General features: G+C 35.3%; 1 protein-coding gene and 1 long non-coding RNA gene across 4 annotated transcripts in view; one reads left to right on the forward strand and one right to left on the reverse strand.

Moving 5' to 3' along the window:
- The first annotated feature begins 1,048 nt into the window (after positions 1-1,048).
- The window catches only part of LOC111811616 (myosin-binding protein 1-like), a 48,323-nt gene continuing 24,418 nt past the window's right edge, over positions 1,049-24,953 (forward strand). The window contains exons 1-4 of one of the 3 annotated variants that reach the window (XM_023698551.1): positions 1,049-1,166; positions 2,812-3,114; positions 3,191-5,371; positions 6,632-6,906. In XM_023698551.1, coding sequence (XP_023554319.1) covers positions 3,003-3,114; positions 3,191-5,367 — 2,289 coding nt within the window. In that variant the 5' untranslated portion in view covers positions 1,049-1,166; positions 2,812-3,002 and the 3' untranslated portion in view covers positions 5,368-5,371; positions 6,632-6,906. Of the gene's footprint in view, positions 1,167-2,811; positions 3,115-3,190; positions 5,606-6,631; positions 6,907-24,953 lie in introns of those variants that run through there. The other 2 variants (XM_023698552.1, XM_023698550.1) reach the window with 2 other exon arrangements.
- LOC111811620 overlaps positions 24,075-24,953 on the reverse strand; it is a 1,418-nt gene continuing 539 nt past the window's right edge. The window contains exon 2 of the long non-coding RNA XR_002817574.1: positions 24,075-24,339. This is a non-coding gene — a long non-coding RNA (uncharacterized LOC111811620). The remainder of the gene's footprint in view (positions 24,340-24,953) is intronic.

A 24,953-nucleotide genomic window follows, 5' to 3' on the forward strand; every position in this document is an offset into this window, starting at 1 on the left:
AACCCCAAATTAGTTTTTATTGGTTTTTGGTTATTAATATATTATATAACATATATAACGTATTTCGTTGTATACTGAAATTTTGATGCTGCAAGTTAGAGCTATTTTTTTCCCTTAAAAATTGAGGAACAATAATTGGTTTTTGGTTATTAATATATTATATAACATATATAATTTCAGCTTCTTTTTTTCCTTAAAAATTGAGGAAAAATTAAAAAAATAATTAATAAAAAATCCGCGGAATCGTAAGCCCCGTTCTGTTAACCATTTTATGGCTAAGTGAATATCTGTGAGAACTCGGCCAGTAATATCTTCGATCCAGCGGGTTCTAAGGCTCCACACTTGTCTCAGCCCCTCGCATTGTGCAATGCAACGGCTCCGTTGGAATCGTAGTTTACCCCGTTACCGGGTTTGCATCTCTGCAGTGAGTGGCCCGGGGACTTTCCTGAGCCTGTTGAATCTTAAAGGAACAACTGGCCCAATCACTTCGTTCCGCGGTTTGTTGCTCCGTACTTTGGGAATTGCAATTATATAGTAGCGGACATTCGCTAACCTTTCCGATGTGGTACAACCTAAGATAACAATTTAACCAATTTAATCCCTTATTCTTTATATTTGTGTTTATTTTATTTTTAAATTTTAAAAATTATATGATACGTTATTAAATTTTATACTCAGATGTTGATCACATAAAATTCTAAATTTCAAATTTTATATTTAGTATTTCCATAAACTTTAAAATTTATTAAATAAGTTAAAAAGACTTATTAAAAATACCATTAATTTCATATGAAAATCGTTAATATTTTATTCCAAAAATACCCTTTTAACTTTAAAAACTCTCCTTCCCACCCTTCAATTTTTCAAAAAAAGTTTAAAAATACTCTTACGATTATTGATATTTTTTAAAAAATACCCATTAAATCTTGGACGTTATTATTATTTTTAATAAATTTTTTTAAAAAAAGGTTTAAAATTATTTTTTAAACAAATTATTAATACTTTCTGTCCTAATTTGGCCCCTCCGTACGAAGGAAATACAGTTTTTTCCACCAACGGTTTTAGCGAAAGCCTTCTTTCTAATTCCAATTCCATTGGAATCTGTCGTCCCAAATCAATTTTTTCTCTCCCTGTTTCTTCCCGATCGTCCTCCACCTTCAAACGAGGTAACCATATTTTCATTACTTTTGATTTCATCATCAAAATTTGTATTGATTCTTATAGCATTTGAGCTTTCTTCTCGGTTGTATTGCTTCTGTTTTTTGTTTGGTGGGTTGCGATTCTTCTGATTAATCTCCCCAGTTTCGTTGATTTTCTTCAATGTTCATACAAATTTGTATTTGGGTTTTTGTTGGATCTGGAAATCTTGTGCGTTGTCGTATTCAATCTGTTTTTTTCTGTTCTTTCTTGTTCATATAATCGTTGGTTGATTCATGGCCTAATATCGAACGTTTTGAGATTGGGGTTGCCCTTTTTTCTTCTCATTTTGCTTTCAGATTATCTGCATTCTAGCATGATTTGGAGGTCTGTATTGGCATGTTGTTCTTCAATCCACTTTTAGAGCGTTACATCTAGAACAACTTTAAATCAATTTCCTCTCTCTCCCACGAAGAAAAGAAAATCCTCTATAAGCACTCATTCTTCTGTTTTTTTGTCATTCTTTTTAGGTGTAATGAATATATTGTAGTTTTTCTCCAATACCCACATGAATGAGGAGTCGGTTTGATTTGTGTTCTTCTTGAAAATCTCTGTTTTCTTAGTAGTTTTCCTTGCATTCGTCTTAATTTCTCCCCCATTTTCTTTTTCTTGTAATGTATTCCTCGCTAGGTGGATTTTGTCTATAATGGTCCAAGCCCACTGTTAGGAGATATTGTCCGCTTTTGGGCTTTCCCTTCTGAGCTTCCCCTCAAGGTTTAAAAACGTGTCTATAGGGAGAGATTTCTACACCCTTATAAGGAATGTTTCGTTCCCCTCTTCAACGATGGTGGATCTCACAATCCACCCCCTTTCAGGGCTCGGTGTCCTTGTTGACACACCGACCGGTGTCTTGCTCTGATACCATTTGTAACTCCCCAAACTCACCGCTAGTAGATATTGTCTGCTTTCGCCCATTATGTATCGTTGTTAGTCTCATGGTTTTAAAACGCGTCTACTATGGAGAGAGTCTAGCTCTATTTCGACCAGTGCATTGCACCGTTCAGTGACTAGCTTTGACACCATTTGTGCCAGTGAGGACGTTGACTCTGAATGGAGGTGGATTGTGAGATCTCACATCGATTGGAGAGGGCAACGGAACATTCTTTATAAGGGTGTTGAAACCTCTCCTTAGCGGATGCTCTTTAAAACTGTAACAGCCCAAGCTCACCGCTAGCAGATATTGTCCTCTTTCGGCTTTCTCTTTCGAGCTTCTCCTCAAGGTTTTTAAAACGTGTCTGCGTTAGGGAGAGATTTTCACACCCTTATAAAGAATGTTTCGTTTCTCTCTCCAGCCGATGTGGAATCTCACAAAAACCTTTGAGAGAAGCTCGGAAGGGAAAGCCCAAAGAGGACAATTCATTGAAAATCTTCATCATCTAAAGGTTTTATGGTTGGCAAATAGATGGAAGGCCTCATGAAATTCTAGAGCAATGGTAGCAAAAGGAAAACCATTAATGTTGAAAAAGATGAGGAAGTGAGCTTAAAGAAGATTCCATTCTTCAATCTATAACACAAAATCCACTCAAGCTTCATTGCAATAATAGTGATCAGGCTAAGCCATCCATTACTTTTGTTGATTCAAGGTCTTCACCTTTAGAACCATATGCTGTGCAGGTTGATGTGCAAAAGCCCCATGACGTGATATCTCTTGCTTGTGATGCTGCTACTTTTCATGGACTGAACAAGTTGAATTGGCTGCCTTGGCCAGCCAATCCGACTGCCAACCCTTCTACATGGGCTGAACTTATTTAGCTGAATGATGCATCATCCCCTGCATCGCCTTGGAACTTTCTCGTGCGGATTCAATGGAGAAAAGCGAGCTTACAGATTCTCTCAACCAGGAGTCCATTCATTCCCGCTCTCCTCGGTTCATCACATCACAACACGACCCGAAAATTGCGGGAAAGTTAACGACATGTAAGTATCTATCTCTATTCTTGTCTCTCCCCATGTGGTAATTCCTCCCTGCTTTAACCCTGTTTATATATGGCAGCTGAGATGACCGAAACAAACGACATGGAAATTCCATCTTCCAAAGCGCTCGAGGATCATTCGACATTGAGAAACACTAACGATGATACAAATCATAGTAGTGAGTCTTCTGAAAGTGATGAAGAAAACAAAGTTACTTCTGGGAACAAGAATGATAATTCAGATCGTAAAAGTGACAGTGATTCTTCTGAGAGTGATAAGGAACATGATATCGATTTTGCCTCAAGACACCCTTTGGAGAAGGAAGCTGATATAGTTTCTAATGATTTGAAGCAATCTCCATTGATTAGTACTAAGGAGGTGGTCTATGAATCTGCTATGAAGAATACAAATGGCGATATGGATCATAACGGTGTTAGCAAGTCGTTCGAGAGTGATAACGAACAAGAAGTCATCAAGATCAACACAACAATTGAAGAGTGTCCTAAAATAGATGAGGTGGTTTATGTATCTGGTAATAGGAACACAGTAATCGATAGTGTAAGTGAGTCCTCCTTCGAGAGCGATAAGGAACGAGACTCCGATTTTGCTATAGGAAAGTTTTTGGAGAAGGAAGTTGATATAGTTAATGATGATTTGAAGCAGTCTCCATTGATGAACACAGTAGTTGAAGAGTGTTCCAAAACTGATATCACTGCCTATGAATCTGCTATTAAGAACATCAACGATGATATCGACAATGTTAACGAGTCCTCCGAGAGTAATAAGGAACATGATATCTCTATTGGGCAATCTTTGAAGAAGGAAACAGATCTAGTTGAAAATGATTTGAAGCTGTCTCCATTGATTAGCACCATAGTGGATCCCTATGAATCTGATATTAAGAACATTAATGATGATATCGACGTTGTTAGCGAGTCGACCGAGAGTGATCTAGTTACCAATGATCTGAAGCAATCTCTATTGATTAGCACAACAATTGAGAAGTGTCCCATAGATGAGGTTGTCTATGAATATGCTGTTATGAACACTAATAATGATATGGATCATAGAAGCATTAGCAGGTCTCTTGTGAGTGATAAGGAACACGTCTTCAACTTTGCTGAACCTGATATTGAACATGTTAATCAACCATCCTCGAACGATGAAGGCCACAATTATAGCATTTCGTATGACGATTTACAAGAAGAGTTTGCGTCGGGATTCGACGTAATACCGGAGTTTCATCGGTCAGTCTCAATGGAATCAGTAGAATCAGTTGATGGAAGCAATGTAAGTGAGATCGAAGGCGAAAGTATTGTGGATAGATTAAAACGACAAGTCGAATACGATAAGAAATGCATTAATTCATTGTATAACGAGTTGGAAGAAGAACGAAGCGCTTCCGAGGTTGCGGTAAGTCAAGCCATGGCTATGATTACAAGGTTACAAGAGGAGAAGGCAACAATGAACATGGATGCTCTTCATTACTTGAGAATGATGGAAGAACAAGCAGAATATGATGTAGAAGCTATAGAGAAAGCAAACGAACTCTTGAACGAAAAGGATCGAGACATCCAAGAGTTAGAAGCCGAGCTCGAATACTATAGGTCGATTTACACGGTCGACACAATAGTCGAGGATGAACATGAAAATAGTGATGATTCAAATGAAGAACACCATGAATATAATGGGAATCATTCCTTTAAATCAAGAATTTTAAAGGCATCAAAAGAAAGCTACAGATCTTTGAATAATCCAAATTTATGTTTAGAATTTGAAGATGAAAAACACTACATTCAGCTATGTTTGAAGAGCTTAGAGGATAAGATCAGCAAAATATTCACTAATGGACAACAAGAAGGGGAAGAGAGCATTGAAGAGAATGGCTCATCCAGGCACATAGAACAAAGCAACTGTAATGGAACAGCTACACCAGAAGGAGAGCTGGTTGATGTTGATAAGAATGGTCATTTTGGCTGTGAAGAAAGCTTATATGAGGTGAAAGATCCGATAAGTTGTGCAAATAAACTAGAGGAGGTTGACTTCCTTGCTCTTGAACATAAGATTTCAGAGCTTACTGGCAGGTTGGAAGCACTACAAGCTGATCATGATTTTCTTGAACACTCTCTTAATTCTCTTCGATACGGCGAGGAGGGGCTGCAATTTGCTCGGAATATCGTTAATCAGCTACAAGAATTGTGTAAAATCGGCATTCGGCTCGATCGTCGACCTCGCTCCAAAGTTCATGCAGCATGATATGGTAAGCATTACTAACAAAGCATGGTATGAGCTCTAGGTTTCTCATATGAACATGAATGTCAGTATGATTCTCATGCACAATCTATAATTTGAATCTATAGCCACTGGACGTTGCCTAGCAGAATTGGTGGAAATCAAGTAGTGGATATAACTTGTTGAAGTAATTTCAAGCTTAAATCATTCAAACTTCAAACTCATATGTGTGAGATCCCATAATGTTGGAGAGGAGAACGAAGGATTCATTATAAGGGGATGAAAACCTCTTCCTAGCAGACGTGTTTGAAAACTGTGTGGCTGACGGCGATATATAACGGGCCAAAATGGATAATATCTGTTAGCTGTGGGCTTGAGGTGTTACAAATGATATCAGAGACAGACACTGGGTGGTGTGCCAGCGAGGACGTTGGTTCCCAAAAGGGAGTGGATTGTGAGATCCCGCATTGGGTTAGAGAGGAGAATGAAACATTCCTTATAAGGGTGTGGAAACCTCTCCCTAGTAGACGCGTTTTAAAACCGTTAGCCTGACGGCGATACGTAATGGATAATATTTGCTACTTGTGGGATTGGGCCGTTACAAATGGTATCAGAGATAGACATCGGGTGGTGTGCCAGCAAGGACGTTAGTCCCCCGGGGGGGGGGGNAGGAGAACGAAACATTCCTTATAAGGGTGTGGAAACCTCTCCCTAGCAGACGTTTTAAAACTATGAGGTTGTGAGGCTGATGACAATACGTAACGGGCTAAAACGGACAATAACTGCTTGCGGTGGGCTTGAGCTGTTAGAAATTATATCAAAGCTAGACACTGAGTGGTGTGCCAGCGAGGGACGCTAGACCCCCAAAGGGGGTGAATTGTGAGATCCCACATCGGTTGGAGAGGAGAACGGAGCATTTCTTATAACAGTGTGGAAACCTCTCCCTAGAAGACACATTTTAAAATCGTGAAGCTGACGACGACACGTAACAGGCCAAAGTGGACAATATCGGCTAACGGTGGGCTTGGGCTCTTACAAATGGTATCAGAGCCAGTCACCCGGTAGTGTGCTTGCGAGGATTGTTGGTCCTCCAAAGGGGGTGGATTATGAGATCTCACATCAATTGGAGAGAAGAACGAAACATTTCTTATAAGAGTGTAGAAACTTCTCTTTAGCAGACACGTTTTAAAACTGTGAGGCTGACGGCAATACGTGAGCTGTTGTCAATGTTTAAATGTGGCAAATACCCTGATCGTGTCTTAACCATTTCTTGGTCTTGCTTATGCAGATATACACAACTTTTAGGGGAAGAAGGTATCTTAAAATGGGTATCAGCCATCAGTTTGAAGCATGGTTCATTCCTTTTTGTTGGGCTGCAATGAATGAGGTTGAGCATGGCCATAGCAGAGAGGGTTCAGAGTAGAGGAAAAATGATGTGTTAGTACAAAATTGTACCATCAAATCAACCATGGAAGCTGAGTCTTCCATCTTTTTAGCTTTTCATTTTTGTGAGGGTCAGTTCGAGTTTTACATGACAAGGAGCTCATGATTCTTGTACCTCTATATATATATATAGTTGGCCTTTCAAAAACCAAATAAATTATTCTTTCATGTCACGTGTCAATATCTCGTAAGTCAGTTGAAAACGAAGGAAATGATCAGCAACGGCCAAGCAATGGCCAATTAATGTACAAATTAATATACAAAGTTCATCACACCGTCGCATTTCATAATTAAGTCATGAATACGTCGCATTTCATAATTAAGTCATGAATACGGTACAACTTTATTCAAGTAAGAAAAGGGTTGTTACAATATGCATCCATCACCATTTTTGGATAGTTTTTTCTACCAACAATTACACCATTTATATTAACAGTCGAACTCGATAGCAACGAAAATCCAACGTATGATAATCTGAACAAAACTTACACTGGAATTTTCTTTCTTGATAATTTTCTCCTCAATAGTTGTTTCTATTCCAACAAGTTGATTTTCAAAACTTAATTGAAACTATTCTACAAATCATATAGTTTCATCACAAGACGAATCTTGAGGAGAGAAGTACTAAAACCAGAAATGGTGAGAAACCCACCAGGAGGACAAAAATCATCCATTTTTTGGATGAAGTCGATGTATGGGTATGTATTTGTTGAAGGGTCGTGTTTGGATGATGCAAATGAAATAAGTCCCGAAGTTGATATCTATGAATATTTGTAGGGAATAATCTTATGGGTAGACCGTACAATAAATTTTTAAATATTCTTATAAACTTTGAACACTTTACAATATTTATAGGGAATAAACTTGAATATAGAGAACGAGGATACAAAGATGAGTTTATCTCGTGAAAGAATGAAATTTTAATGCACTTAGAAAATGAGGTCGCTAACCCTTCGATCCAATCTATTTGATAGTTCTATATCGTTGAATAACGATCCACAAAAAGTTAAGAAGTTGAAACTTATATTTATATCTCTTTCTTATCTTAACTTTGTCATGTCTCTTGTTATTAAACACTATTATCTGTTTAAAGTTCATTTTATATTTTATTAGATTCGATAATGTCGTAATCATCAATTAAAATATATTATCTATTATGTCTCATAATGTCGTCTTTATCGTAGGAGAAAATGACTATCGTCTCTGCCAACTATTATAGGTAGTCCATGGTAAATTGTTTAACTAAATTACCTATCATGTTCATAATTGGCCTAATATCATATGGTAATTGGTAAATCATTGAAATCGGGCATACACATACTTTAATCATCCATCATACTTTCAAGAGTTTGTCACTTTAAGGACCCAAGCCTGCTACCTGCTATGCTCTGACTCACTCTGCCTCGACCTGATTCGTCTGCCGACCTGAACCACTCGCAAGACCCGACTCAATACAACATGACTTATCCGGGCCAGCCACATGTCATGTAGAGACCACAGGTATGCTTCCATGAAGCACACTTGAGACGTGTCACGGTCTTGCTTGTCCAAGACGTGTTGCCTATGGTCGCATGTTAGATGTCCTGGTTGTGCTTGTTCAGGATGTGTTGTTCATGGCTACATGCCTGTTCCAAACCCGTTTTTACTTGCTTTCATTTTAGATAGACCTATACTAGTTCTTGTTGTGTCAATACGGGGTATATGAACAATTACCAAAATCATGTCTATACGCACTAAGGCTAAAATGTCTCAAAATATATTATAGAGGATGTGACTAGTTGTTAATTCTTCATATCCGGATTATATGCTATCAAAGCTGTCATTGTTATTGCTTGCTCGTCTTTAGCTTATAACAACATCTTATAATTAAATTTTATTTTGTATTGAATTTTAGCGGTGTTGTTTTCATTTCGATTTTTGTTATATCATATTTTTAAACTTTTATTTTTATTTTCTTTTTAGTTATAGTCTGAGTTTCGAAACCTAAAAAGTCAGGTCATGACAGATTCCACCTCCGTTTTCATAACTTTGTTTAAGTAACTCTAAATCAACTTGGTTCCAACAAAGTTGTAGAGTTCTAATCTTATAGAGATATTTTTCTATTAAATCAAACACAAAAAGAAATATTGATTCAAAGTTAATCTAAAATATAAAACTTACAAATCTTTTAATTTCTTGATGATCGTTGGAACTCCACTTTTCGATTCGATTCAATTTGAGATTTCTCGAGGAAACTTGTGTGAAATTCCTTTAAGAACAACAAACCAAAAATTCAGAACCTAATCTCAAGAAATCCTCTTGGATCGAAAAGAAAACCAAAATTAAGTATCCAAAATCCATACCTTCTGTTCTTCTTCGATCCTTGATGGATTTGAGTGATTCAAAAGCCTAAAACGGTTCTTCCAAGACCATGTGAAGGAGCTCAATCATGAACTCACCTTTTTTTCGTTTTTTTTTCTTCTTTATTACTATTCTATTTAGAAATAATCTAGATCCCTAAAATACGTGAAAATTGAAGTGCTATTATAGAGAATTCTCAAATACCATTGGAGAAACACAAAAGCAAAGGAAATTGATTATTAAAATGGTAGAATTCAAGAGATATGAATACTTCTACCTTATTGGCTTACAATAACACTTAAAGAAAACCAATACATATCAATACATCAACATTTTTGGATAGTTTTTTTCTAACCAATAGTTGGAATTTCAACAATTATTCCCTTTATATTAACAAACATCCTAACTCGATCGCACCTAAGATCTTCAGTCACTGCACTCCCAGCTAAGATAGTTTCAACACGTTCTACATTGGAATTGTGTTTCCTGATGATATGCTCTGCAATCGTTGATTTAATCCCAACAAGTTCTGGCCATCTATTCTTTCCTGATAAACCAAACCAAATAATCAAATCAAGGAACATACAAGCAACTTAATTTTCAAAATCAAATCGAAACTATACGACCTCGTGAAGTCTAGTAAGGTAAACATACCGGGAGGACAAAAATCAGCCATTTTTGGATGAAGTTGATGGATGGGTTTTTGGATATCTATGTATTGGTTGAAGGGTAGTGTTTGGATAATGCAAATATCAAAGGGTTATGTAGGAATATAATTTATAGGGAATAATCTTATAGGTGGCTACCCAAATTGGCAAGGAACTAAGGTCAGGCCGCCCCAAAATTTGGAGCGTATAATAAACTTAATATACAATTAGGTCTAAAGTTTGACCACGTTATGTTATTGCAAAAGACATGTGGGAGAGAAGGAGGATGCAAAGATGAGTTTTTCTCTTCAATTGACGTGGGATCTCATAATCCACCCCCATTCAGGGTCCAGCATCCTCACTAGCACACCGCCCGGTGTCCACCCCTCTTCGTGGCTCAGCATCCTCGCTGGCACACCGCTCGGTGTCTAGCTCTAATGTCATTTAAATTCTTGAAGTCCACCGCTATCAGATATTGTCCTTTTTAGGCTTTCCCTGCAATGAATTCCCCTCAAAGTTTTCAAAACGCGTATCCCCTTATAAAAAAAAATGTTTATATCTTTCTCTAATATGAATTTTATTAGATTCTTAATGGATAACTCATGTTTAAAAAATACTATTTGATCAAACATTTATATTTCAACTATGAAATAGGAGGCTTTTTATTTTCTAAGTTATCCTATTTCTATATCAAACGTGCTTTTCTAGGACTCCATTTTCAAACATTTCACATTTATTAATTACTAATACAAGTTGCCAATATAATATTCAATTTTATTGATTAATTAAAAGTCTCCAAGATCCAAATTAGATAATGAATATCAATATGAATGATTTGAATATAAAATATGATTGGCTTCTAAGTATTTATCTCTTTCTTATCTCAACTTTTCTTCACAAGTCAATAATTTGTTATGAGTTTTTGTCTTCACCACTACCCACTCCTTAAAACTCATTTAATATTCTATTAGGTCTCGTAATATCGTTATCGTCAAAGGAGGAATCGACTATCGAACCTGTGAACTACTTGCTCATATTTTTATAGATTATTTCTCTTAATTAAATAAACTTCACGATTAAGACGTTGTAGATCTTGTAATCATCCTTACACATAATATCCTTAAGGCACTATGAGATCCAGGCAAGGATGATTCAGAGATAAGTTTATGAACGGAGATAAGTTCACAATTAATTAAAATTAACTTCCAAATAGTTAAAAATTATTTTTAAGATTGGTGGGAGAATAAATAATATAACAATCCAAGCCTACCTCTAGTAGATTTATCCATTTTAGCCGGTTACATAACGCCGTCAGTTTCACGGTGAGAGATTTTCACATCTTTATAAGACCCTTCTCCACCTGAAGTAGGATCTCACAATCCATCCCCTTAGAACCCAGTGTCCTTGCCAGCACACCGCCCGATGTTTGACTTTGATATCATTTGTAATAGCTCAAGTCCTATTGTCTACTCTAGCTGGTTATGTATCACCATCAACCTCACAATTCTAAATCGCGTTTACTAAACTTTTTTCAATTATTTTTATGTGGAGGAAGACTGAAATTTTCTATAATTTTTTTTATTTTCTTATATTTCTATTTAACAAATATTAACCATCCTAATAAATCTAATAATTCTTGAGAAGGAAGATTCACCATAATCTCTAAACAAAACATAAATTTCTCAAATACATGTTGAAATACAAATGCGAAGGGAATTGATTATTGAAATGGTAGAATTCAATAGATATGAATACTTCTACCCTTATTGCTTACAATAACACTTAAGAAAACCATTGTTAATACATCAACATTTTTGGATACTTTTTTCTAACCAATAGTTGGAACTTCAACAATTATTCCCTTTATATTAACAAACATCCTAACCCGATCGCACCTAATATCTTTAGTCACTCCACTTCCGGCTAAGATAGTATCAACACGTTCCACACTGGAATTGTCTTTCCTGATGATATACTCTGCAATCGTCGATTCAATCCCAACAAGTTCTGGCCACATATTCTTTCCTGATAAACCAAACCAAATAATCAAATCAGCGATCATACAAGCAATTTAATTTTCAAAACCAAATCGAAACTAGACGACAAATTCAAGTATGAAAATACTAGAAAAGGAAACATACCAGGAGGACAAAGATCAGCCATTTTTGGATGAAGTTGATGAATGGGTTCTTGGATCTCTATGTATTTGTTGAAGGGTAGTGTATGGATAATGCAAATATCAAAGGGTTATGTATGAATATTTATAGGGAATAATGTGATGGGTGGCTACCCAAATTGGCAAGGAACTAAAGTCAGGCCGCCACAAATTTGGACCGTATAATGAAAATATACAATTAGGTCTAAAGTTTGACCACGTTATGTTATTGCATAAGGCATGTGGGAGAGAACGATGCAAAGATGAGTTCATCTCTTAAGACGATAAGAATGATTTTTCAATGAAATTGAAAAATGAGGCTGCCAACCTTTGAATGATTCAATTGTTTAGAAAAATCACTCTTCCTTCAGGTTTGTAGAACTCCTTCTCACTCGGGTGTTTCATTAACTCTTTTTCGTCCCCCTTTTCTTACACCATTCAATTACTTAGGTAAATCCTCGTGGCCGGAACTCGTATTCATCGAATCCTCCATTGCAGTACGTCTTATAAAGAAAGATAATCCTGATGTAAAGACAATCGTGCTATTAGCTGGGACTGGAGTTACTAAAGATTTCAGACTCGATCGAGTTCGAATTTTTGTTAATATAAACGATAAAGTTGTTGAAGTTCCTCAAATTGGTTGAAATAATTTAAATATCTATGTTTGAAATAATTAAGACGATGATTAAATAAGGTAGAATCGACCTTTCTACCATAATATTTGAATTATATGTATGGTTTATTTGAATGTTTGTTTGGCATTTAAATATTTGTATGCAAATGGGAGCAACTTCTCTTTATAATTTTAACATAAATAATTCAAATGGCCAACTTCGTCATTCAAAACAAATTTTCTATTAGGTTTCATAGTGTTATCATCTTCATACGTCGCAACTTTGTGTCCGCTGCTACTATTTATTTTTATTTGGACACTTGCCCTTCTTTAAATACGTTTATGATTAAGAAATAGTTGGAGAGCTCCTTATTGCCCCGACAAACAGTATTCTTATCGCACCATAAAATTTATGCATATCAAGAAACGATCCTATCTATGTCAACTCATAATCATAGAAGAATACAAATGCAAGTTCTTGTCAATCGAGACAAGTTCATTATTAAAGGTTAACTGACCATCTTTTAATGGTTCCTATATTTTATAACTTTGATATCCGAAGTTTAAATCTATGCTCCCTCGAGTGAATTCATCTTTCTTCCGCCTTCAAAGAAATAATGAGGAAAAAAGGGTGCAAACTCTTCGATAATGGTGGAAAAGAAGATATATTAGAAAAGTGAAAGTTCTATTAAAGAGCGATATCAAATACAGAATACAGGGTGAAACATAAATGCAAAGAGAATTCAAGATGAGTTAATACTTCTGCCTTTATTGGGTTCCTAACATATACTTGTGTTGACACTACACTTCAGTCAATTTATCATCTAGGCCACCTTCACGTGCCAAAACTGCACAAACACTTCTCTAGTCTTGTTGCAGTTTTGTTCTCTATGTCATTCACTTCCAGCCTAATGCTCTCTTCGTGTGCAGATGTTGGTCTCGATAACTCTTGTGAAGCCATCCACTTTAGGCACGAGGTGATGACTCAGTAATATATGTGTGCTCACTTCGATTGAAGTACTTCTACAAGGTAAGCAACCCATTTTCTCGTGCTTTCCCTACTCAATTCAATTGCTCTCTCCCAGCGATGTCGTCCACCCATATGGACTTACAATTTAGAACTTGGCTAACACATGTCTTATCTCACACTGACTTCTTTGGTTGCAACCATTGGCACTACTTGGTTTGAGCTTATGATGAGTAAGGGTTCTCTTCAAGGAATTTGACTTCAACCCTCGTTTTTTTTTATATTGTAATTGAATTTTATATTATATTTAATTTTAGTGTTCTTTGTCATTATTTAGATTTAAATTATATGAGATTTTCATCTTTGATTTTTATTTTCTTCTTAGTCATCGTCCAAGTTTGAAAACCTAAAAAATCAGATCATGACAAATTCCCACCTCCATCACTGGTGTCACAAGTTTCACCCATTTATTTCCAAATTCTTATCAATTTTTTACTCTTTTTTATTCTCTTTGAATTTTCATAATTTTCAATAAGTAATTCAGAACAAACTTGGTTTTTTCACGAAAGTTGTGGAATCAACTTGGTTTTTTCGTAAAAGATGTGTAATCAACTTGGTTCGTTCGCGAAAGTTGTAGAATTTTAATTAATGCTTATACAAGTATTTTTCTATTAATTTAAAATCAAGCTGATGAAGAAATATTCAAATATAAAGTGGTCTAAACTCAACTTTGTGCCCTTCAACTTGAGATTGTTTCATGGAACTTATGTGAAATTCCTCTAACAACAAACCAAAAATTCAAAATCTAGTTTCAAGAAATGCTTTTGACTTACCGAAAACCAAAACTAAGAATCCAAAATCTATATATTATGTTCTTCTTCCATTCTTGACATATTTGAGTGATTCAAAAGTCTACGGTTCTCCCAAGACAATAAAGAACTTCGACATAATTTTAACTCCGAACCACCTTTTGGAACAAATTTGAGTTTCTCTCCACTTCTCTATCAAAACCATAAACTCTTAATTGCAAGAAGTAAAAATGGTTGACATTTTTCTTGAGTTTCTGAAATTTTTGTCAATATTTTTTTTCTACATCATCTTGATATTCGATAATTAAGACGGTCAATAAAATTTTGAAAGTTAAAGGACGAACTTGAAGTGCCATTAAAGAGAATTCTCAAATACCATGGAGAAACACAAAAGAAAAGGGAATTGATCATTGAAATGGTAGAATTCAAGAGATATGAATACTTCTACCCTTATTGCTTACAATAACACTTAAAAGAAAACCAATACATATCAATACATCAACATTTTTTTTTTGATAGTTTTTTTCTAACCAATGGTTGGTGTTTGAACGATTATTCCGTTTATATTAACAAACATCCTAACTCGATCGCACCTAAGATCTTCGGTCACTGCACTTCCAGCTAAGATAGTCTCGACACGTTCCACATTGGAATTGTCTTTCTTGATGATATGCTCTGCCATCGTTGATTCAATCCCAACAAGTTCTGGCCATCTATTCTTTCCTGATAAACCAAACCAAATAATCAAATCAAGGAACATACAAACAACTTAATTTTCAAAATCAAATCGAAACTATACGACCTCGTGAAGTCTAGTAAGGTAAACATACCGGGAGGACAAAAATCAGCCATTTTTGGATGAAGTTGATGGAGGGGTTCTTGGATATCTATGTATTGGTTGAAGGGTAGTGTTTGGATAATGCAAATATCAAAGGGTTATGTATGAATATTTATAGGGAATGATCTGATGGATGGCTTCCCAAATTGGGAAGGAACTAAGGGCAGGCCGCCCCAACTTTTGGACCATATAATAAACTTAATATATAATTAGCTCTAAAGTTTGACCACGTTATCTTATTGCTAAAGACATGTGGGAGAGAAAGGAGGATGCGATAAGAATGAATTTTTAAGTGAGGCTGCCATGCCTTAGTTGTATTTGGCATTTAATGCAATTTGTCCTTGTGGAGGGGAAATTTATTCAACAAGTTGTCACGATGTACTTAATCGTTTTGTAACGTTGAACTATCATTTATCTAACGCGATAAGACTATCAATTATATGATGCAAGCGTTTTGTAACGTTGAACTATCGTTTATCTAACGCGATACAATTTTATGATGGAAGGACGACTGCTTGCACAATTCATACAGTTGATCGAGATGAAGAACATGAAGAATAAAAGAGAGAAAATGTAAGGAGAAATATACTTGGTACCATCGAGATGGTGAACTCCACGGCGGCTATGAACTTATTTGGTCAAACAAATTATATTTTATTTGTAAAAGAGGTGGCTTTTATTTTCTAAGTTTATCTCTTAACTTTTTTTTTTGAGTTTTAAATGAAGGTTGCCAATATAATATTCCATTTCATAAAAGAGCCTCCAAGATCCAAACTTGCTATAAATATCACTACCTAATTATCAAACCATCTCATTCAACTTTGAGCAAAAGTAAAAGGGATTGAAGAAGATGGATGAAGAAATCACTCTTCCTTCAGGTTTGTAGAACTCCTTCTCACTCGAGCGTTTCATTAACTCTTTTCTGTCCCTCTTTTCTAACACGATTCAATTACTTAGGTAAATCCTCGTGGCCGGAACTCGTATTCATCGAATCCTCCATTGCAGTACATCTTATAAAGAAAGATAATCCTGATGTAAAGACAATCGTGCTATTAGCTGGAACGGGAGGAACTAAAGATTTCAGACACGATCGAGTTCGAGTTTTTGTTAATATCAACGATAAAGTCGTTGAAGTTCCTCAAGTTGGTTGAAATAATTTGAATATCTATGTTTGAAACAATTAAGACGGGATGAAATAAGGTAGAATATACCATAATATTTGAATTATAGTATGGTTTATTTGAATGTTTGTGTGGCATTTAAATATTTGTATGCTCATGGGAGAAACTTTCTTTAATGGCTTAAAGCTTTAATTTTAACGTGAATAATTCCAGTTCATCTAGTATTCTATTACGAATCGTAATGTCATCCTTGGTCACTAAAAATAAATTATCTATTAGACCTTATAGTGTTATTATCATCAAAAGAAATGAGCGATCTTTGTGTTTGCTACTACTCTATATTTTTGTTTGGATGCTTGTCCTTCTTTAAATACGCTCACGATTAAGAAATAGTTGGAGATATCTTAATTGTCCCCACACACAGCATTCTTATGATACCATAAAACTTATGCATATCATGGGCACGACTCTATCCATACCAACTCATAATCATAAAAAAATAAAAATACAAATGTAGACTCTTATCAATCAAGACGAGTTCATTATTAAAAATTAACTGACAATCTTTTAATAGTTCCCATATTATATAGCTTTGATGTCGAAAGTTTAAATCTCTACTTCAATCGAGTGAATTCATCTTTATTCGACCCTAAAAAAAAATAATGAGAAAAAAAGGTGCAAACTCTTCAATAATCGTAAAGATTAAGGGGATATAATTAAAAAACTGAAGTGCCATTTGAATTGAACATTGAAGTGGTAGAATTCAAGATATGTTAATCCTTCCACCTTTATTGGATTACAATAATACTTTAGAAAACTAAAGTGAATACACAACAATGATCAACTCGATTTATCGAACTTGCTCTTCTCTCGGACTCAGTCTGGGACTCACCTGATAAACTATGACAAAACTAGTAACGTCATCTCTTCACTTGAGCTAGGGGAGAGCACCCCAAACATGGCCACTTTGACCTCAACTATGCGTATGCTCCAAACTGCGCAAATATCTGTATTGTGACATTTCCTATCCATTTACATTAATAAGGACGTTTCCTCATCGTGACCACTCTTTTCAGAAACAAGGTCTGAAAGTTTGTAACACATCCCCAGTTGGCACTGCACTTCAACTAATTTCGTACCTAGACTACCTTCATGTGGCAAACACTACACTTACACTTCTCTAATCTTAGTACAGTTTTGTTCTATATGTCATTCACGTCCAACTTATTGTTCTCTTCTTGAGCGGATGCTAGTCTCGACAACTCTTATGAAATCATCTACTTTAGGCACGAGGTGATGGCTCAACTAATACATGTGTGCTCTTGAAGCACTTCTATAAGGTAACTCATTCTCGAGCTTTCCCTACTCAATTCAATTGCTCTCTCACAACAACGTCGTCCACCCATATGGACTTGCAATTTGACGCGAATGCCTTAAGGAAATGATCTTCCTACTCTGCCAAATTAAATCCACGTGATGGAGGCTGATTGAGAGTTTTATGGAGAGGGAACTCTCAAGGGTTTGAGGAATTTTTTCCTTGATTGTTACAGCGTCATAGATCCTCGACTGGATAGAGTTTTGCTGATGCCAAATAGCGACACGTCAACCCTTATCCACTCTTTTTAAGTTAATACTTTATAGGGTTTGCAAATCCCTATTTTAACGTCAAATGTTGTCTTATAAATTTGTCTAAATTATTTCATAAAACATATAATTTTTTTTTTCATTCTAAACATAATTCAACTTTGTGTTTTTAACCCATGAATAAAAGATTAGAACACAAAATACTAATATGTGAGATTACACCTGGGTTGAGGAGGAAAACAATTTTTTTTTTTATAGGATGTGTAAACCTCTCCCTGACAACGCGTTTTAAAAACTTTGAGAGGAAGCTCGAAAAGAAAAGCTTAAAGAGGACAATATCTGCCAACAGTGGGCTTGGGCTGTTACAAATGTATTAGAGCCAGGCATCGGAGATGTGTCAACGAGGAGGCTCGAAGGGGGGTGGACACGAGGCGGTGTGCACCGGGCGATGTGCCAGCGTGGAGGTTGAGCCTTGACGGGTGTGGACACAAGGCGGTGTGCTAGCAACGATGCCGGACCCCGAAAGGGATGGATTGAGGGGTCCCACATTGATTGGAAGGGAACGAGTGTGGGCGAGGACGTTGGGCTCCCAAGGGTAGTGGATTATAAGATCCCACATTTTCTTTATAGGATGTGGAAACCTGAGATCCCACCTCGGTTGGGGAAGAGAACAAAACATTCTTTATAGAATGTGGAAACCTCTCTCAAGTAGACTGCGTTTTAAAGTTTAAAAAGACCATATCTACTAAATTACATCATTTTTATTGAACAAAACATCGGAATGAAGATGAATTTAGGAAGTCAAACATGTTCCACTTTATTTAAACATTGTCATACTTTTACTGAAACATTGTCTACTTTGACCATGAGCTCTCCAGACTTTGCTTTTATTTCTCCCAAAGGTTTTATACTAACTAAGAAAGTGTTCCTTATATACTCATGATCTTTCTCACTAATTTAAGTTAATTTTAGGATGTTCTAACGACAGGAACCTTTTCGACCTTCCCCTCGACGTCAAGAACGACTTCAACAACAGCGAGGCCGGGAGGAACTGCGTATGGCGGGCGGCCTGAGACTGCTTGGTAGCCTATGATACTGCCATCGGGACCATATAATGGTTTGGATATGATCTCTGGCCCAGCTTGTAAGACTACGACCACATTCGGATTCTCTTCCTCTATGATCTTTACAGCCTTATTCCCATCTTCGCCCACCAGCTCAGGCCAAAACCTCTTTTGTAAGCAAATGAGGCATTTAAAAACTTAACCAAAAAATTGATTGAAAAGAAGAGTGTGTATTATGGGCAATTGGGCATACCTGAATTTCCATCCTCAGACATCTTTTTGCTTTCTTCCTTCTGAATTCAGGCTTGGTTAGTTGTTTAAGTTAATGAAGTGATTATAAATAGGCAATTTTGGAATAAATTAATGTCACTCTTTTCTTTGATTGATTACAGAATATATACTCTTATTCCAAAATTTAAGAACTAAGAATAAATTAATGTACCTATTAATCTAATTCAATGAATGCATAGTTGAAAGTTTATTTTGTAAAATGAGGTGGATTTGAGATCCCACGTTGATTGGACAAGAGAACGAAACATTTCTTATAAATGTGCGGAAACTTCTCCCTAGTAGATGTGTTTTAAAATCGTGGGGCTGACGGAGATATGTAACATGCCAAAACGGACAATATTTGCTAGCGGTGGGCTTGAGATTTTACAAATAGTATCAGAGCTAGATACCAAGTGGGGTGCCAGCGAAGACGTTGGGCCTCCTAGAGGGGTGGATTGTGAGATCTCACATCGGTTAGAGAGGGGAACGAAGCATTCTTTATAGAGGTGTGGAAACTTCTCCCTAACAGATGCGTTTTAAAATCGTGAGGCTGATGACGATACGTTAGGGACAAAATGGATAATATCTAGTAACGTTAGAGTTAGGATATTACAATGAAAAAGGTAATATTAGTCTAATTTAGTGATGTCAAGGATATTTAGTAATAAATTATATTTTACCATATATATTATATTTGATATTTTATCATAAGTCAAATATCTAATATTTGCCTCTAATATTGCCCTATTACAGGTATCTTTCCCTTTATTGTTATTTCCATTTATTACTATTTTCCCCTTTCTTGTTATTTCCATTTATTACTATTTTCATATTCTTGTAATTTATTTGATTAAAATAAGATAAATTTTACAGTGGATTAATCAACATTCACAAGTCAACTCATGGATATTTGCCTTCTTTGTCATAATTAATTAGTCCAGACTATCTTGTTAGGTTATAAAAAGTTTCTAAAATCTTATCTATTCTCTTATTTAGTTTCTAATATAGAATTTTCTCTATTCTTCAATTGAGTTTTAAAAATATAATCTTATCTATTTTTCTACTTCAGTTATGAGATAGAATTTTATTTTGAACTCATCTATAAATAAACCTCATCACATCAGGTATACTTATTGTATCTTCTCTCTTTTGTTCTTTATATTTTTCATCTAAATTGAGTGTGTGAGTTCTGCCATTCTAACAAATGGTATCCAAGCTAGGAGAGATTCACTACAATTGTGAAGATGAAAAGTTTAGAGATTAGGATCAAGAAGTTTGATTGATTTGATTTCAGTTTCTGGAACATGCATATTGAAGATTTACTTTACCAAAAAGATCTTCTCATACCTTTGCCCAGTGTGAAGCCAGATTCCCTGACCATGGAGTGGTGGAAGCTCACGGATATGTAAGATCTAAGGTTGATTCAGTTGATTCTCTCATGAAATGGGTTGGAAGCTCAAAGATTGGTAGGCTCTAGAGTAGATCTAGTCGACGCTGTCTTGAAATGCAATGGAAGCTCAAAGATCCATAGGCTCTAGACTTGATCCAGTTGTTGCTATCCTAAAATGGGTGGAGCTCAAAGAACGGTAGACTCTAGGGTTGATCGTTATCCTGAAACGTAGTGGAAGCTCAAGAATCGATAGACTTCAGAACTGATCTAGTTAACGTTGTCTTGAATCTCGGTGAAAGCTCAAAGACCAGTAGGCTTCAGGGTTGATCCAGTTGATGTTGTCCTGAAACGCAGTGGAAGCTTAAGGATCGAGAAGCTCTAGGATTGATAACTTTTATTATTTTTTGTATAAAAAAGTCTAACTCTCCACCTTCTCAACTAACAGATGTCAATTACCTTCCCATCGAAGATCGGAGGTAGGAAGTCAAAGCAGTAGAAACATGCTCAACTTTATTTAGACATTTCTTTATTGTATCAACTGTACATATTCAAGACATTTCAACCATTATGAGGAACTTTAACCATAACATTATGTAATATTGACAAGAAGAAAAACTCGAAAGGGTACATAATCTGGTGGCACTGGAAATGCTACCGATTGCACCTATGGCAGCCATTGAGAATCATCTTCCTTTATAAAATTTATTGCAATAGCAGCATCGAGGAGTTCAGGCCATGATTTACCTAATTTGAATCATAATATTAGAAACACGTGTAACAAGTAGTCTATTTAATTTATTGGGATCCACTTTGAACAGAATAAAAAAAATCCCATTTATTGTTTACATAGATTCACTTCGACCCATTGAGATCCACGCAGAATCTTTACCTAATTCCTACAAAAATAAATAGGTAATGACAGAGAGAATAGAGAAGACTTCCTAGTCTCGTCCCATGAACTACTCTAATACAAAGTAGAATTTGGAGAAAAAAATTACTCGTCTTAAATAAATTTGACTAAACTTGTAATTTAATTAATTGTTATTAACATTTTTGTTTTGTTGTTGGGAATGACAGTATATATAGGCAATTTTGGAATAACTCAACCTAATCTTTAATTACTTTATTGTTAAGATAAAATAGCACCGTAATTTAAGAACGGGTGCCTTCTCACAAAGGAGGTTACAATGACCAGGCCCGAGCGACTGTTTACCAAAAATATAGGTCTCCACAAAGTCGTAAACGTCTGACTTCTTACAAAAAGGAGAAAAATAAAAAAATAAAAAATACTTGTTATCGACATAAAGGTTATCCTAATTTGGCATTGACATAGGGTGCTAGTGTTGTTGCCTAATATTTTGGTGTTGGCACCTAGGCTTTTGGTTTTTAAATTGAATGATGATATTCAAACATTAAATGGATACTACTCGGGATGTATAAATTTTTCTAAGCTTTTCAAGCTATTTTGGATACGTTTTTCTCATTCTCGATTAATATTGAAATGAAATTTCGTGTTTATCTATTAGATACTCATATGTTAGAGATTAAAGTGAGAAACACACCTTAATTTACTTTATTATAAGTATGGTGTTACATATAGTTAAGGGTGCTTAGCGAATTTGAGGGATCAAATTCGCCTTTCCACAATGATCAACAAAGACTCGGACTCGATCGGGCACAAAGTCGGTCGATGCCCGGATTTCACCTCGTGGCATTAGAATTACGTATAGAGAAGGATTCTCTTGCTGTATTATCTTCACTGCTTTCTCCCCATCCATCCCAACCAACTCTGGCCAACGCCACTTTTCTTCATTCAACATAACTTCACCATATAAACTATACTTATTAGATACATAAAATGGTATCAATATGATATCAATACATATTGAACTAATATCAATACATCATTGCATTAAAAACTACTACCTGACATTGTTTTCGATGTTGTGAGTTTGCCGAGCTTAGTTGTTTAAGTTAACGAAATCATAGACAATTTTGGAATAATTCAACCTAATATTTTATTACTTTATTGTTAAGGAATAAAATAAAATAAAATTTAAATTCCGAACCTATTCGAGACTTATTGTAAAGTTATAATATTGTTATCTCTATAACAATTTCGAATATGATATAGGTATGATAAAAACTTTAGGACGAGAATGAATTATTGATTCCCGCATCGAAAATGTTACATCTTAAGAATTAAATGACAAGTAATAAGCTGTTAAAAATTCTATTATGAGTTCAAGAATTACGTGAATTAAAAATAATATTTCTTTAGTATTAATAACCTTCGAGAGCTGCCCTAGTCTTAACCACAATATAATTATGATCGATGGTGATCTTAGAGAGAAAATATAGGTTAACACCATTGGAAAACCCGAGTTAGATATATGGTAAATAGTTTCTAAGTATGGTTGGAGTCGATTTCTAAGCATAAAAGAAAGATAATGAGTATTTTATGCTCATTCTACCTTTTCATTTTAGGTAAGATTTGAGGCTACTTGATTGGTGATGAGGGCGTTTTGATCGGAATATAGTTCAAACTTAATGAGTATTTTATGCTCATTCTACCTGTTCTCTCTGTGTTTTCTCTTTTTAGGCTTTTTCGGAAGGTTTTTAAAACGTGTTTTCTAGGGAGAAGTTTCCACACCTTATAAACCGTGTTTCATTCTTCTCCCCAACCGATGTGGGATCTTACAATTCACCCCCATTCAGGGCCCACGTTCTTGCTAGCACTCGTTTCTTTCTCCAATCAAGGTGTCCTTTGGAGCCAGTGTTCTTACTGGCATACCACCTTGTGTCTACCCCCTTCGGAGAATAGCCTTCTCGCTGGCACATCGCTCGGTGTCAGGCTCTAATATCATTTGTAATGGCCCAATCCCACTACTAGCAGATATTGTCCTCTTGTGGCTTTACCTTTCGGGCTTCCTCTCAACGTTTTTAAGATGCGTCTGCTAGGGAGAGGTTTCTACACCCTTATAAAGAGCGTTTCGTTCTCCTCCCCAACCGATGTGTGATCTTACATCGACGAAACGCCCAAACATTCGTTTAATTGTTTTTCGTTGCCATTCAATTCTAATGGGAAAGAATGAATAACTTTGTCAAATAATTATGATTTCTTGAGCTTCCCACGCTCTGTTTGATAATGTTAATGTTTATTGTTTCTCGTTTTCAAGTACTAAAAATATAAATATATTTGATAATTATTTACATTATCGTCGATGAAAAATTTCTAGCATCAACATTCGATGCCTGTGAGGTGTTGCTACGTAATATTTTGGCGTTGAAAACGAGCTTTTTCGATTTGTGTTGTTGCTCCTCCCAACCGAAACAAAGGTATTAGCTATAGGCGAATACAAATAAGAACAACCCATATATATGAATTTTTCGAAGCCTTTCAAACTTTTTTTTTATACGTTTTTCTCATTCGTAATTAGTTTTGAGATGAAATTTCATATTTATCTATTAGATACTCAGATAGTTGAGATTAAGCTGAGAAACACACCTTAATTTATTTTATTCAAGTAGTAAGGTGTTACATATTGTCAAGGGTGTTTAGCCAATTCGAGGGATCGAACTCACGTTTCCATTATTGTCATTAAAGACTCGGACTCGATTTTCCCTATAATCAAGAGTTGCGAAGTTTTGGCCTCGTGGCATTAGAATTACATCGAGAGAAGGATTCTCTTGTTGTATTATCTTCACTGCTTCCTCCGCATCCCTCCCCACCAACTCTGGCCAAGACGACTTTCCTAGACCATTTGAAGAGACTAAATTAATAAAAACACATACTAATTTCAATTTTTACTTTTAGAAATTTCAATAATACTTTTAAACTTTATAAAAATATCTTTTACCATTTGTTTTGGATGGAAACGGTTAATATTTTATTTCAAAAATAAGAAACTTTCAATAATGTTTCAAAAATACCCTTAAACTTAAAAAAGTTTTATAGATACTCTGAACTTTTTTAAAAATTTTCAAAATTACATTTTTAGTTAGTACTATGTTTAAAAAATATCCATAAACTTATAAATGTAAAGTTAAAGCCTTAAACTTTTATTAAAAAATAAAACATAAAAAAACGTCAATATATCGAATGAAGTCATATATCTATACTTCATAGACATTTCTTTAAAGATATTAAGATTACTTTAAAACGTTCGTAGTTATTTTTTAAACGTGGAATTAACGGTTCTTTTTATATACTAAAAGTATTTCAGGGTATTTTTCATAAGTTTTTTAAAGTTTAAAAATATTTTTGAAACAAAACATTAACACCGTTTTCATCTAAAACTTAGGGTAAGTGTTTTTTTTTTTTTTTTTTTTTTTTTTTTTTTTTTTTTTTTTTTTTTTTTTTTTTTTT

This window comes from Cucurbita pepo, chromosome LG15, assembly GCF_002806865.2.
Source record: "Cucurbita pepo subsp. pepo cultivar mu-cu-16 chromosome LG15, ASM280686v2, whole genome shotgun sequence".
NCBI classification, from domain to species: Eukaryota; Viridiplantae; Streptophyta; class Magnoliopsida; order Cucurbitales; family Cucurbitaceae; genus Cucurbita; species Cucurbita pepo.